A 13,913-nucleotide genomic window follows, 5' to 3' on the forward strand; every position below is an offset into this window, starting at 1 on the left:
CTTTCCCTGGAATACTGTTCTCAGACAGAAAGCTGCTCTCCTTGTGTGTTTCCCTTCTCTCAAGGATCACAGCCTTGTGCCATCTATTATCCAAAGCCTGAAATATATTCCAACTAGTTTCACAGTTGTGTACAGCAGGAGGGTAAGTCTAAAATCATCACTCTCTCGTGGCCAAAACCAGAAGTCTGTCCATTCACATTTAAGAGCAACGCAGTAAAAATTTAAGTGGATGATCTGTATAAGCAGGATGCCATGAGGCTTCCAAATGTCCAAATCTGTGGGTCTTTACTTGGGTTTAATTGCTCCAGAAAAGTATCTTTTAGTCTCCTTTCTGGAAAGAATAGAACATGAATTGCCAGGATGCTGGAGCTGGGGGCAAAGGACAGAACTTCATGCGAGGTCAGGGAAGGTTGACCTCTCTTCAAAGAGTAACCAGATCTTCCAATCATCTTCGATATTCTCCATCCCCTCCTCCCCTGTGCTTGATATCAGGCACCTAATTAATCACTCTGTCCATAAATTATGCCCCTGCTTCCTGGAGGAAGGAGTAGGAAAGAGACATCTGCTTGGGTCCACCAGTAGCAAGGTCCTGGGCTCCAGACACTCTTTATCGAGGGTTTCAAGCAACCCCTTCCTGCCTCATGACCGTTTCCTGGTACCTAAATTTCTCTAAATCCAAAGCTCTTCTAGGGCCCAGTAGAGAAAACTGTCTTGCTTTTTATCTAAAGGTCCCTTTGCAGGAACTTAATTTTCGCTTTCCTCCTCCCCATGAAGTCCTCCGCATTCTCCCATATACTTTCCATCTTCACATAATGCTGTGCATGTGCTACAAAAATCTCATTTTATCAAAAAGGGAGGTTTATGCCTCTGTTTCTTGTCCTCCTTTTATTATATCTACTTGAAACAGGAGGTTCCTGCCTCAGTTTGGTTAAGAGTTCATTGTTAACTATGTTAAGCTTCACAGCCATATTTTCACCCATTTTTACTCCGGTTTTGCTATTTTCAGGTTCTTTGTTCATTACTGTTTCTTGTTTCTCATATCATCTTCATCCTTGGATTCATTTTATGGTTTGCCAGAGCATGTGATTTTTCAGAGAGTGCACAGGGGTAATAAACGTTCTGAATTTTGTATAGCGTACATGTCTTTATTTTGTTCCTGTTCCAGATAGTATTTGATGGGGTATAGGATTCTAGGTTTAAAATCATCTCCCAGATAACTTTAATAGCACTGTTTCCAACTTCTTTTTCCACTGATATGGCAGATCAGATGTTCAGAGAAACCTCTTCAAGTTATCACAACCGAAACTGCTAGGTGAAACATCTGGATGAGTGGAGGGAAAGTAAAGGGATTCCTTTGAGGCAGAAATGAGGAGATTGCTGTTTTCCCTGCCCTTTTCTTCCTTCTTTCCCTGAGTCTGTCCTGGAGTTTCAGAGTTGCCTTGGGTTTGGCCAAGTTTAACAAAGACCCTAATACTCACAAAGGACCATACCCATCTCCTGTCCCCAAGCAAATAATCCCCTTTTTGCTTTGTGAGCTGCTCTTAAGACCTTGTCTTGAGAGCCACAGAGCCACCACTCTGAGTACACAGGGACAGAGAAAAAGAAAGGGAGAGGGAAAAGGAAGGGAAATGGCCCTAGTAGTTCTCCCAAGCAATCCTTTCTTCAGTTACCCTGATACCTGCCCTATATGACTCTCAAGTTTGGAATTTCTCCTGGAGCTCCACTGAAAAGTATAGCTGACTCTTTCTCTCCATTTTCTCTAAACTGGCTTTGCATTTTGTTTATTCTGCTGTGATTTCTCTATCCATCCAACCCAATCCACTCTTTATCCTTCAGAGATCCCTCAAAACCTCCGGTTGTCTTATGGCACCTTATTGTGTTTTCTAGCACTCTTAGATTTTTGCTTTTTCTAATATCTTTTCTCTTGTTTCATGTACCACGGCGATACACAGTAGGTATAATCAATGTCTTCTGAAGAAGAGACAAATGTATCTGTGCTAAAATGGAAAGATGACCATGATGCATTCACTCATTCATAAATCCATTCGTCCATTCAATAATTTTTAACAGGATCTGCTGTGTATTAGTCATAGTCCTAAGCTTTGGGAAACAGCAGTGACAAAACAAAATTCTTCCTTTCAAGGAGTTGATACCCTAGAGTGTCAATAGGTCTTTTAGAAATACAAGTTGAAGAACAATATTAATGATGCAATAACATCTTTGTGTGCAAATGAGTGTATGTACACCAGTGTGTGTGAGTGTGTGTGTGTGTGTGTGTCTCCTTTCAGATAGAATCTTCAGGGGATGGAATTGGAGAAGCAACATGTGAGAAGGCTTCTTTTAACAGCCTTTATTTGTATTTCTATATTGTTCATTTGTACAACTGATTCAGGCTCTGTTCTAGGCAGTTGGGATACACCATCAAACAAAGCAGGTAAGCATTTCTGCCTTCCTGGAGATCATGTTCTAGCAAGAAAAGTCAGATGCAAAACAATAAACATAATAAATTAGTATCTTGGGCTTCCCTGGTGGTGCAGTGGTTGGGAGTCTGCCTGCCGATGCAGGGGACAGGGGTTCGTGCCCCGGTCTGGGAAGATCCCACATGCCGCAGAGCGGCTGGGCCCGTGAGCCACAGCCGCGGGGAACTGTGCGTCCGGAGCCTGTGCTCCGCAACGGGAGAGGCCACAGCAGTGAGAGGCCCGCGTACGGCAAAAAATAAATAATAAATAAATAAATAAGTATCTTACATAATATATTAGCAGGTGATAAGGACTATGGAAAAATGAAGCAGACTAAGGAAAACTGTAGGTATGATATATGGAGTGAGCAGCACTGGGTTGTAACTTTGTGGTAAAAGTAGGCTTCATTGAGGAAGTAACATTTCAGCAAAAAGTTAAAACAGAGGGCTGTACTTGAAAACATTGCTAATTATTAGAGAAACGCAAATCAAAACTGCAATGAGGTATCACCTCACACCAGTCAGAATGGCCGTCATCAAAAAGTCTACAAATAATGGATGCTGAAGAGGGTGTGGAGAATGGAGGAACACTTCTACACTGCTGGTGGGAATGTAAATTGGTGCAGCCACTATGGAGAACAGTATGGAGGTTCCTTAAAAACTAAAAATAGTAGAGTTGCCATATGATCCAGTGACCCCACTCCTAGGCATGTGTCTGGAAAAGATGAAACTCGAATTTGAAAAGACACATGCACCTCAATGTTCACAGCAGCACTATTCACAATAGCCAAGACATGGAAGCAACCTAAATGTCCATCGACAAATACCACTTTTATGTGGAATCTACAAAATAACACAAATGAACTTGTTTACAAAACAGAAGCAGACTCACAGACACAGAAAACAAACTTATGGTGACCAAAGGGGAAGGGGGGAGGGAGAGGGATAAATTAGGAGCTTGAGATTCACAGATACAAACTACTATATATAAAATAGATAAATAACAAGGATTTACGGGGAACTATACTATCTTGTAATAACAAATAATGGAAAAGAATCTGAAAAAGAATATATATATACATATATATGTGTGTGTGCGTGTATATAACCAAATCACTTTGCTGCACACCTGAAACTAACACAATATTGTAAATCAACTCTACTTCAATTCAAAAAAGAAAAAGAGACAGTATTTTAAGCAGAAGACAGCATTTTAAGGAGGAGACAGTATTTTAAGCAGGAGGAAGAGCAGATGCAAAAGTTTCAGTGTGGAAGTGAGCCTGGCGTGTTCCAGGAACAGCAGGGAGCCGCTGGGCCTGGACAGACCAGGTACAGGTGACAGAAACAAGAGGTGAAGCCAAAGAGGAGTTGGAGGTGGGAAGTTGGTGCAGAGAATGGCCCTTTAGATAAGTGTAAGGACTTGCTTTTATTGAGAGAGAATTTGGGAGCCACGGAAGGGTTTTGAGAGGAGTGTAATTACCTGACATATTTGGAAAGGGTCACTGGGGCTCCATTAGAATAGACTGAAAGGGGAGGCAGAGGGAGAGGCAGGGAGACCAGCTCTATAATCATCAGTAGATGATGGCGGAGGTGACAGCCATAGACTTGCTACAAAGCAGTCGGATGAAAGGTACAGACAACAGAATTTCCTGATGGGTCTGACATGGGATTCGGAAGATCAAGGATGCCTCCACGGCCTGAGCAACTGAAAAGCTGCCATCAACTCAGTTCAGGACTATGGTGGGGGGAAGAGGCGCTAGGGGAGAGCAGCAGTGGAGACCAGGAGTTCAACTCAGAACCTGTTAGACTTGAGATGCCATTTCGGTATCCAAGTGAAGATGCCAGGAGGCAATGAAGTTTGGGAATCAAAAGTTCAGGAAAGAGTTCTGGGCTGGAGATTACAATTCTGGAATCAAGAGCATGGACATATAGATATAGATATATAGATATACTTCAAACATCTGAAAAGACCATTGGGAAAATTGACCGATAATTTTCCCACCTCCCACATTGAATTTTCAATCTCTCTGAACACAAGTTATCGAGTGCTGACTATTGCATGTGCCCCCTCCCCTCTACTCCCTCTGCCACTTCCCTCTTTCAACTACCTCTCACCCATCTCCCCTCGGTTTCCCAGGGCGTCCCACACCCAGCTACCAGACCAATGTGACTAAAGCACGCCTGGGATCTTGCAGTAACTCCTTAAGGACTACTTGTCACCTGATGAATTAAAGGACAAAACGCTGAACCTGCCATCACAGTCTCATCCTAGCCCATCTTTACAAACCTACGACTCACTAGTCCCCTTCATATACACCATTCTCTTCACACTATTCCTGTGGGTTCTTGCCTCAGTGCCTTGTGCATCCTCGTTTCGCCACTGAAAATACCTTTCCTCTGCATCCCCGCCTGCCTGAACCCTGCCCATCCTTCCTGGCATAATACAAATGCTACCTACTTACCTTCAGTTGACTGCCCCATCTGAAGGTAACCTTCCCCACTCTGACCCTCCACTCTAGGGTAGGGGGAAGAGCATGGCATGGGCAACAGTTCCCAAAGTGAGGGCAGCAGGACAGATAACAGCCCCAAAGAAATTCTGGGAATAAAGGGCTCTGTGGAAAAACAAGTTCAGGTAATACTCCACACTACAGCCCTCTCCTAGAATTTTACATTATATATTCACATACTGAATGCTCTCAATAAACATATATATATATGTTTTATATATAAATATATATATATATTTAATCCAACTTTCATAAATGTATTTGAGTTTGGAACCCTTTTATCTCAGAATACTTATTAACATTCCATGGAACTAGTGTTCCAAGGTTCTCACATAGTACTTGGACCTAGAGACCAGAACTCTAGTCCTGATAAAGCATCTGGCAGTGTTGGTTCTTCCCAGGCCCAGAAAAGGCAATTGTGTACCTAAGGTCCCCAGACTTCCCAACATCTATGGGACAACCATACATCCCAGGACTGGAGTTTCCTAGGCACTGACATTAGCCTAATAGGTTTAGATACATGCCCCTCTGGTTCCTAAAGATTAATTGGCTTATTTCCTCCACAGTGACTTATGGCTGCATGGGTTATGTGCCAAATTACAACTGTGTGATTTACCAGGTCACCTCTCTTTATGGACCTCAGTTAACTCACCCCTTGCTGAGTCACTGGTCGAATGGTGTCCAACATTACATCCAACTGTGATGAACTGACTCTTCATGTCCTTCTTTGAACCTCACCTACCTTCATACACGACCTGTCTTCCCTACTGTCCCCTAATGAGGGGTCTCTTTCCACATTTTTTCTTTCTCTTTCATAGTAGAGGACCCTGAACATGATTGGAACTCAATAAATACATGCTGTATAAACATTTAAAGATGACAGACATTTAAGGCCCTCAAAAAACTCAAAATTAGTCTTTGAGATGATGGGAAATTCAATGAAATCTAAGAAGTGAAATGATCTGGTCAAAGCAGCAAGCACTATGGAGAAAGGATCCTGTATCATTTTCTAGCACTGAGACTAGCAAATGAGCATGGACAAGAACAACCAACATTGGACATTTACTGTGTGTGACGTGCAGTTCACAGCGGCTCACTTGCTAGAATCCTCATACCAACCCTATTTGGGGGGCTGGGGTACCATTTTTCTCCCCACTTTACAGATGAGAAAACTGATGCACAGAGGGGCTAAGTTGCCTGAAGTCCCCCAGGGAGCAACTGATGTATTCCATTCCCAGCAGTCCAGCTCAAAGCCCCTAACCCCTGTGCTACCTGCCTCTCCCTCCCTGTCACCGGCATTTGCTCAGAGGTGCACCCTAACAACCCAGCTTATTATTCCCCAGGTGGAAACTGAAGCCCGGAGAGCCTTAAAGAATGCTCAGTGTCCCACAGCTGGCCTTCAGCCCACAGCTCTCTTTCTACAATTCGATGCTAATTCAGCAGCCTCACTCACTACAGTAAACCTTTGAGACATCACTGCCAGCCAACTACTGAGAAGGGGCACGGGCATGAAGAGGAGGCTGTGATTAGGGGACCATAGTGCTGCAGATAAAGAATTAAAGCTATCAATACACTGAAAGGAAGAGGTGAATTTGGCAGGGGGGAACACAATGAAGGAAGAAGCAACAGCCCTGTGCAACAACCTGAAGGTTTGGGAAAGGGGTGTGAAAAGCCTGGGAGGTAATAGAATGGACAGGGAGACCCCGGGGGAGCGGGGGTGGAAAGGCAGACAGGGAACAGCTTAGAAAGGACAGAAAAATCACGTTATTTGTAACTGCATGTTTTTTCAGCACCAGCCCAAAAGTTATAGAAAAACAGGCCTCGCGAACCCAGGAGGTACAGTTTGGGATTGCAAAGGTTTCATCGGAGCAGCATTCATGAGAGGATCTCCGATAGCGTGTGGCACTTAATAGGCGCTCAATAAATGTTTGTTCCAATAAAAGAGACAAAAGAGGGAGATCTGAGGATCGCTTTCATAAAGAGAAAGACACTTAAGGGAGTAGGTGCTCAATAAGTATTATTTTTTATCTGTGTACCATGAGAAGCCTGGAGAGTTGTAAAAGATTATCTGATACATTTCCAAACAGCCCTTTGTCTCTGATTTCAATTTTCGAAAATTTCCTGGGAGGCTGTGGAATCTCCCACAAGGGACTTTTAAGGACACATTCTTACAAAACACACTTGGAGGGGTGGCTAAGATGATTTAAAAATGGATGGGTGAGGTAGGGAGGCTGGACCAGATGACCCCGCAGACTTTTCGGGATGGACCAGAAGACACTGCCATCCCACCAACTGAGGATGGCTGAGTGATTTGGAAACCTTCCAGAAGGGCCTGGTTAAATTGTAGGCCATTTATTTCTTGGAGAAATAAACCACTGAGAGCTTCTTTCAAACATGCTCGCGGAAAGCAGGACAAAATGCTGAGATTATCTGTTCAGAATTTGTTTTAAAAGAGCCCAGGCAGCACTCATTTATTTTTGAGAAAATATATGATTAACCATAGTTAACTATGAATTCAGATGCTGTGCAGTAGACCAGCTCCTCAAAGTTTGAGAGCATTTAATATTATATATCGCTGCCATTTGGGCTAAATTGTTTTTTTAATGTACACAATATTACAAATTTAATTTGAGCTGTTTGAATCAGTCTGTAAAAAAGATTTGATTATACCTGAGTGTTCTGGCCCCAGCTTTTCTGTATCTCAGTAATCTTGGCGGTAATTGGCTGATTAGGCGTCTCACACTCCATCTTTGCCTCAGTTTCCATGGTAATGGTACAGGAGCTATTATAGATGAGAACTTCATCTCTTTCCACTTTAGGGCTGAAACGAGAGGGGAGGTTAAATGGGGTGTCATCAATCTTAATGAAATGCAATTATTTTTACTCTTATTAATCATTGCAAGCCATTAGCTTGTGGCAACCACAGGCCACCATTTGTCAAATTTTGCAAATTTCTGTAATTTTGTTTCCATTCTTTTATTGTTTATTTGTTTTCCCTTTATCTGCACACCCTGCAATGAAAATGCACATGGTAAATAGCTTTCACTGAGGCCTTTCTCTTTTCCAGCTCTATCAGGAACATTAGCAAAAGCTTCTCCAAACCCAACCAAAGAAGCAATGCACAGATAATACTTCCAGTTCCAAAAATGGAAGCAAATGTTGGGAAAAATTTTTTTTTTCTTTTCCCCTTCCCTCTTCCTGTTCTTACATTCAGTGATGGGGGAGTGAATTGCCTGAATCCCCCAGGGCAGATGGAGAAATTGGAAAACCCACACAACTGGCTAACTGGTCCCTAATTCCAACTGTGAAAAAATGAGCTCATTTAGGCTTTCAATTCCCTCTCCCCAGCTGATGGCAATGAGGCTCTGTTGCTAGCAGTGGAACATTAACTTAGTAAATTAATTAAACTTACTTAACCGCCCAGACTAAGGAGATTCGATATATGTGCCAGTTATACCAGCCACTTGCTTTAAAAGTCCTCTTGCTTTAAGGAGAGAAACCAGACTGGATTTAAAATGAAAAACTGCAGTGTAGCATTACAGAAAGTCTACAAATATGTGGTCCAGAGGAGAGGAGAGCGTGGAGTTTGCAGGGTATGGCCCCCAACAGGTGTGATACTTACGCAAGAATAATCCTGGCTTTAGGCATTGTTGCAACTAGCTCCAAGATTATTAGTTATAATAATGCATGATGTTTTACACTTTTTAACAGTTTCATACATATGATATCATTTCAGCCGGTAAATTAGGTAGAGGCATAAAAAATGTAACTCAAAGAGATTGGTGATTTGCATAAAGTCAAACACAAAAATAAGGCAACTCCGAGATGAGAATCCCAGGGGTCCCGTCTCCTAGAGCAGTACTCCCAAGTTTTGAGATGCTGATGGGACATCACCACGAAGTTGGCATATCCCACGGGAAGACCAGGACTGGTGATGAAGAGGGCAAAAGGTCACCGCTTGAGAAACTATAACTCATGTCCAACCAGAACATCTTTTTTCAAATCAATGTCGAAATGGTTTCTCCCACACTTTGCTAGAAATAATGAGCAGGATAACTATCACATCTACGTCATCTCCTCGTCTTCATGCTAAAACATTCCCAGCTCCGTATCCACCCAGGACATGACTTCCATACTCACTGTCTTCTATACCTACTGTAGATTGGCAATATGTTAATATTGTGCAGCCCAGTTTGGCTGACCATTGAGGCTGTGGTCTCCCTTTATCGAAGCCCTCCCCACCACGGCACCTAATACTGTGTTCGTTTTGTAGCCCCTAAGCTTAAATTAAGATGGTGGTGAACTCAGTCTCAGAGCCACAATTACCTGAGGATTTCACCATGCTGCATGTGTTCAGCCGATTTTCTGAGAAGCATTATAATGCAAAAGTGAGGCTTGAAAGCCAGCCAGCTAGATTCGAATCCCAGAGCAGATATTTACCATCCATCTGACATTGTTGAAGACATGACTCTCTAAGCTTTGTTTTCCACGTTTATAAAATGAAGTAACTAATCATAAAGATACTCTTTTAAAGAGGTGTTTGGGGGATGGAGCAAAATGAAGCCTACAAAAGGACCTGTCCAGAATCTGGTGCAAGGAAGAGTCCGATAAAGTCAGTTCTTGTTATAGTTTTAGGTGGTAGTGACATAGGTGGTATTATTGTTGAAATGTCAATGTGGGAATTTACATTCATTGTTGTTATGGGTCGTCTCACTGATGTGGTCCCATTGCTCAAATACATTTTGAATCTGAGCCTGTAATGTAGCTACACATCCATTTAGCTGCGCCATCATCCAGGGGTAGACAAAGCCACAGGATAAACACAGCATTTGCTCCTGGAGTGTCAGTTGCATGCAAAGATTCAGAAAAGCAAAGCAAAGTAATTTAACTTTCAAATTAAAATGTAATATTTAGATACCTATGGAAATATGATGAAGTAGAATGCAAAATTCACATGGACTTTTCAAATAAAACACCTGACTTCAAAGCAACTTGATTCTATGACAGGGTACCTTGGGCTTTGCAGCTAGAACCTTTCTTTTGCTACTGGGGGGCGGGGGGTAGGAGGGTTGCTAGAATAGCTTAAGAAGCTCTCCATCACCATTGCCATCATAAATCTCTTATAAAGCCATCAGAAAGGAAATGAAGTTGGTTTTCCACACCATCTCATTCCTTGTGAATCGGTTCCCAGATTGCTACTCCCATTTCTGAAGGCTCACAAGCCATCTGATTAATAATTCATTCTGGAATTTTGTCAGGGATAATGTAAACTTAGTTGTCTACCTTTCCAGCATTCCCTTTTTTTGCTTCTTAGGCAAGGGAAAGAATATTTGCCTGTCACCTCTCCCTGTTCTGTGCTCCCCTCTCATGTTCATTTCCAACTGTGGATCTTCACTCATATGAGCAGGTTTTTTATACTCACTATATGATGATCTGGGATACTGACTTGAACTCAAGGGAAGGAGTGACCTTTACAACCTTTCTTGATCATGGGCTTCCACCTCCTAACAAGACTTCTTCTGCCCCTTCTAGGTTCTTCGTCAGCAAAGGTTAGGGTAAAATGAGGTAAGTCACCCTGCCCTCTTTTCATCTGCCTGTAGCAATGCCCACCAGCTCACAGTGGATTGTTCCATTTTGCTAGTGACTCCAGAAACACAATATATATCACCTGCCATTGGAAGGTCACTCCAGCTGACCGAGTCCTGAACAAATTAAACAAAGCCTGTTTCTTCAGCAAGTCCTCTAACAGCTGGTCCCCCAGTAGAAGACCCTGCTGATATCTGTCAATGCTGTAACAAGGGTCGCTGTGGCTTTCCAGGCCGTTCCCGGAGGAGACAGTCTGTTCCCTGCAGTTGTAGGCACACGACAGAAGAAGCAGATGTCTCAGTGGGGCCACTGATCTTCCCAGGAAAGACTAGTGACCATGGTACAGAAGGTCCTTCCCACCTCTGTGATGTCAGGCGTAGGCCTGGGCACCACGGCATCCCTGACTCTGCCTTGCATTGTCCTGTGTTTCCAGGCTGCTTCCCACCCTGTGTGCCCTGCTTCCCAATAAAAGAAGAAAGTGAAAACAAATCATGTTCTTTTTGCTCTGAAAGAGTTAAAACCCTTTTCTGCTGGCTTAGACTTTTTCACAACCTTTAGCTCATATTTCTTTTATTTTTTGGCCCTGATTATATGACTAGAAATTTTTTTCATTAAAAAGCCATCATCAAGATGAGCAGAGACACCAGGATGTCAAAAATGGACTAACATTTGCAAAATTTCAAAGTTTCTTAATATTACTATGTCATGTTTTCTTCCACAGCCATCCTACAAATTAAGGAGCACAGTTGGCCAGATTTAACTATAGACATATATGTACATAGAGAAACACACAGATATAGATGATATGGATGTGCATGCACACACGCATGCACACAAATATTTATTTTGAGGGAATTTGGTAAGAATATTTGGTCCAAATGGTGGGAGAGAGAGTTCTAGAACCTAAGTTTCCTGAGTCCCAATCTATTGCTCTTTCAGTCGGTCCAATCAGATCCAAAAGTAAGCAGATATTCTCCTTGGATGCACTCTCTATGGTAGGCAGTAAAAACACATGCCATCATTCTGTCTCCCTCACTTAGCCTGAAATTGCTTCCTATGTCTCAAATCTCCTGGACTCGCACAGCCCAGCCAAGGCTCTGTTACTGATGCCAACAATATAGCATCATGCTGAGTACACTGTGAGTCAGAAGCCTTGGGTTCCAGTCCTGATACTGCTGGGGCTTGACTGTGACTTTAGAAAGATACTTAGTCTGTTCTTAGAATAGAATCCAAACTCCTTACTATGGCCTTTGAGGCCTTAATACCTCCCCAAGCTCTTCTCAAGCCACTTTTCCTCCTTCTAACCCTACTCCTGCCCTTCTGACCTCTGACAGTTCATGAAACTTGATGGGTCCTTTGCACTTGCTGCCCCCACTGCCTGACTCTCCATAATGACACTTGTCCTTAGCTCAGCTTAAAAGGCACTTCTTCAGAGAAACCTCCTCTGAGCTGATCCACTGATCCCACACCTGGGCATGTATCTAGAGAAGACTATAATTCAAAAAGATACATGCACTCCAGGGGTGGTGGGGGTGGGGGTGGGATGAATTGGGAGATTGGGATTGACATATATACACTAATATGTATAAAATAGATAACTAATAAGAACCTGCTGTATAAAAAAATAAATAAAATAAAATTCAAAAAAATGTAAAAAAATATAAAAATAAATAAATGAGTATCTTTCCCTTGGGGGAAAAAAAAAAGATACATGCACTCCAATGTTCATTGCAGCACTATTTACAATAGCCAAGATATGGAAGCTATGTAAATGTCCATTGACAGATAAATGGATAAAGAAGATGTGAGATACACACACACACACACACACACACACACACACACACACACACACACACACACACACAGAGTGGAATATTACTCAGCCATAAAAAAGAATGAAATAATGCCATTTGTAGCAACACAGATGGACCTAGAGATTATCATACTAAGTGAAGTAAGCACGACAGAGAAAGACAAATATCATTTGACATCACTACCTACTGTGTAGTGCAGGGAACTATACTCAGTATCTTGTAATAATCTAAAAGGGAAAAGAATCTGAAAAAGAACATATGTATGTATATATATATATATATATATATATATATATATATATATATATATATATATATATATATAAAATATATGAATATATTTGTATAACTGAATCACTTTGCTGTACCCCTGAAACTAATACAATATTGTAAATCAACTATACTGCAATTTAAAAAATAATAATAATAAAAAATGAAATAAAAAAATTTTTTAAAGCAGCCTCCATTGTTTTTTATCACTTTATAGCCCTTATCAGAACATGTGATCATCTTGTTTATTGTCTGGCCTCCTCCACTACTCTTAAGGCCAGGGACTTTGCATCTCATTCACCATTGAGTCACCAGCTCCTGGCACAGTACATGGAACATAATAGACACTTGATAACTACTGGATGGATGGATGGATGGATGGATGGACAAACTGGGCATATATTTGCCACAGATACAAATGTCTGTCTTTGCCAAATGACAACAAATCCGTAGTGGTAGTGGCTGGCAGGGGGTTAAACCATTTAATGGAAATGGGTTCTTTGCAAAGACCCTGGAAAGTAGTTCTCTGGGTTCACAAGCACAATCTTAAGAGGAACCAAGGTAAGCTATCTAGCACATGATATTCCTAGCACCCCATGTAAAATTTATATTGTGTTTTCTGGTTATTAAATTAGTACATGTTCACTGAAAAAATTACATAAAAACTCAATGAAGAAAACAAATATGATCAGTCCTCCAGCCCCCTAGGGATAGGCACTATCAGCATTTTAAAATACATCCTTCTGGTCTTATCCCAATCACCTGTTGTGTGACACATGTACATGTACTATAAACACCATCAGGATTTCATGGAGGCACTATTTTGTGACCTGTACCTTTCACTCCTCAGTATATTGTAGGCATTTCCTTCTTTGGTTAAATGTTCTACACCATGGTTTTTCAAGGTTCTTAGTATATTATCACTTGGATTCATTCTTTATTACTAAACGCTTACTTGATTTCAACTGTTTTTGTTAATATACCTAAAGCTTTGAAGATTACAGTTCTTCATAAATGTTACATATTTCCAACTGCTTTCTTAAAATCCTGGAAGTAAAATCGCTGGATCAAAGTATGAAGAATTAATAAATGAAAAAGAAATGAAGAAAACAACAGCAAAGATCAATAAAACTAAAAGCTGGTTCTTTGAGAAGATAAACAAAATTGATAAACCATTAGGCAGACTCATCAAGAAAAAAAGAAGGGGCTTCCCTGGTGGCGCAGTGGTTGAGAGTCCGCCTGCCAATGCAGGGGACGCGGGTTCGTGGCCCGGCC

At 41.7% G+C, this 13,913-nt stretch overlaps 1 protein-coding gene across 1 annotated transcript in view; it reads right to left on the reverse strand.

Moving 5' to 3' along the window:
• The window catches only part of PKHD1 (PKHD1 ciliary IPT domain containing fibrocystin/polyductin), a 433,351-nt gene that overhangs the window by 338,841 nt on the left and 80,597 nt on the right, over nt 1-13,913 (reverse strand). The window contains exon 34 of the mRNA XM_007451921.1: nt 7,636-7,786. Coding sequence (XP_007451983.1) covers nt 7,636-7,786 — 151 coding nt within the window. The remainder of the gene's footprint in view (nt 1-7,635; nt 7,787-13,913) is intronic.

Source organism: Lipotes vexillifer, unplaced genomic scaffold (genome assembly GCF_000442215.2).
Source record: "Lipotes vexillifer unplaced genomic scaffold, Lipotes_vexillifer_v1.1 scaffold147, whole genome shotgun sequence".
Lineage (NCBI taxonomy): Eukaryota > Metazoa > Chordata > Mammalia > Artiodactyla > Lipotidae > Lipotes > Lipotes vexillifer.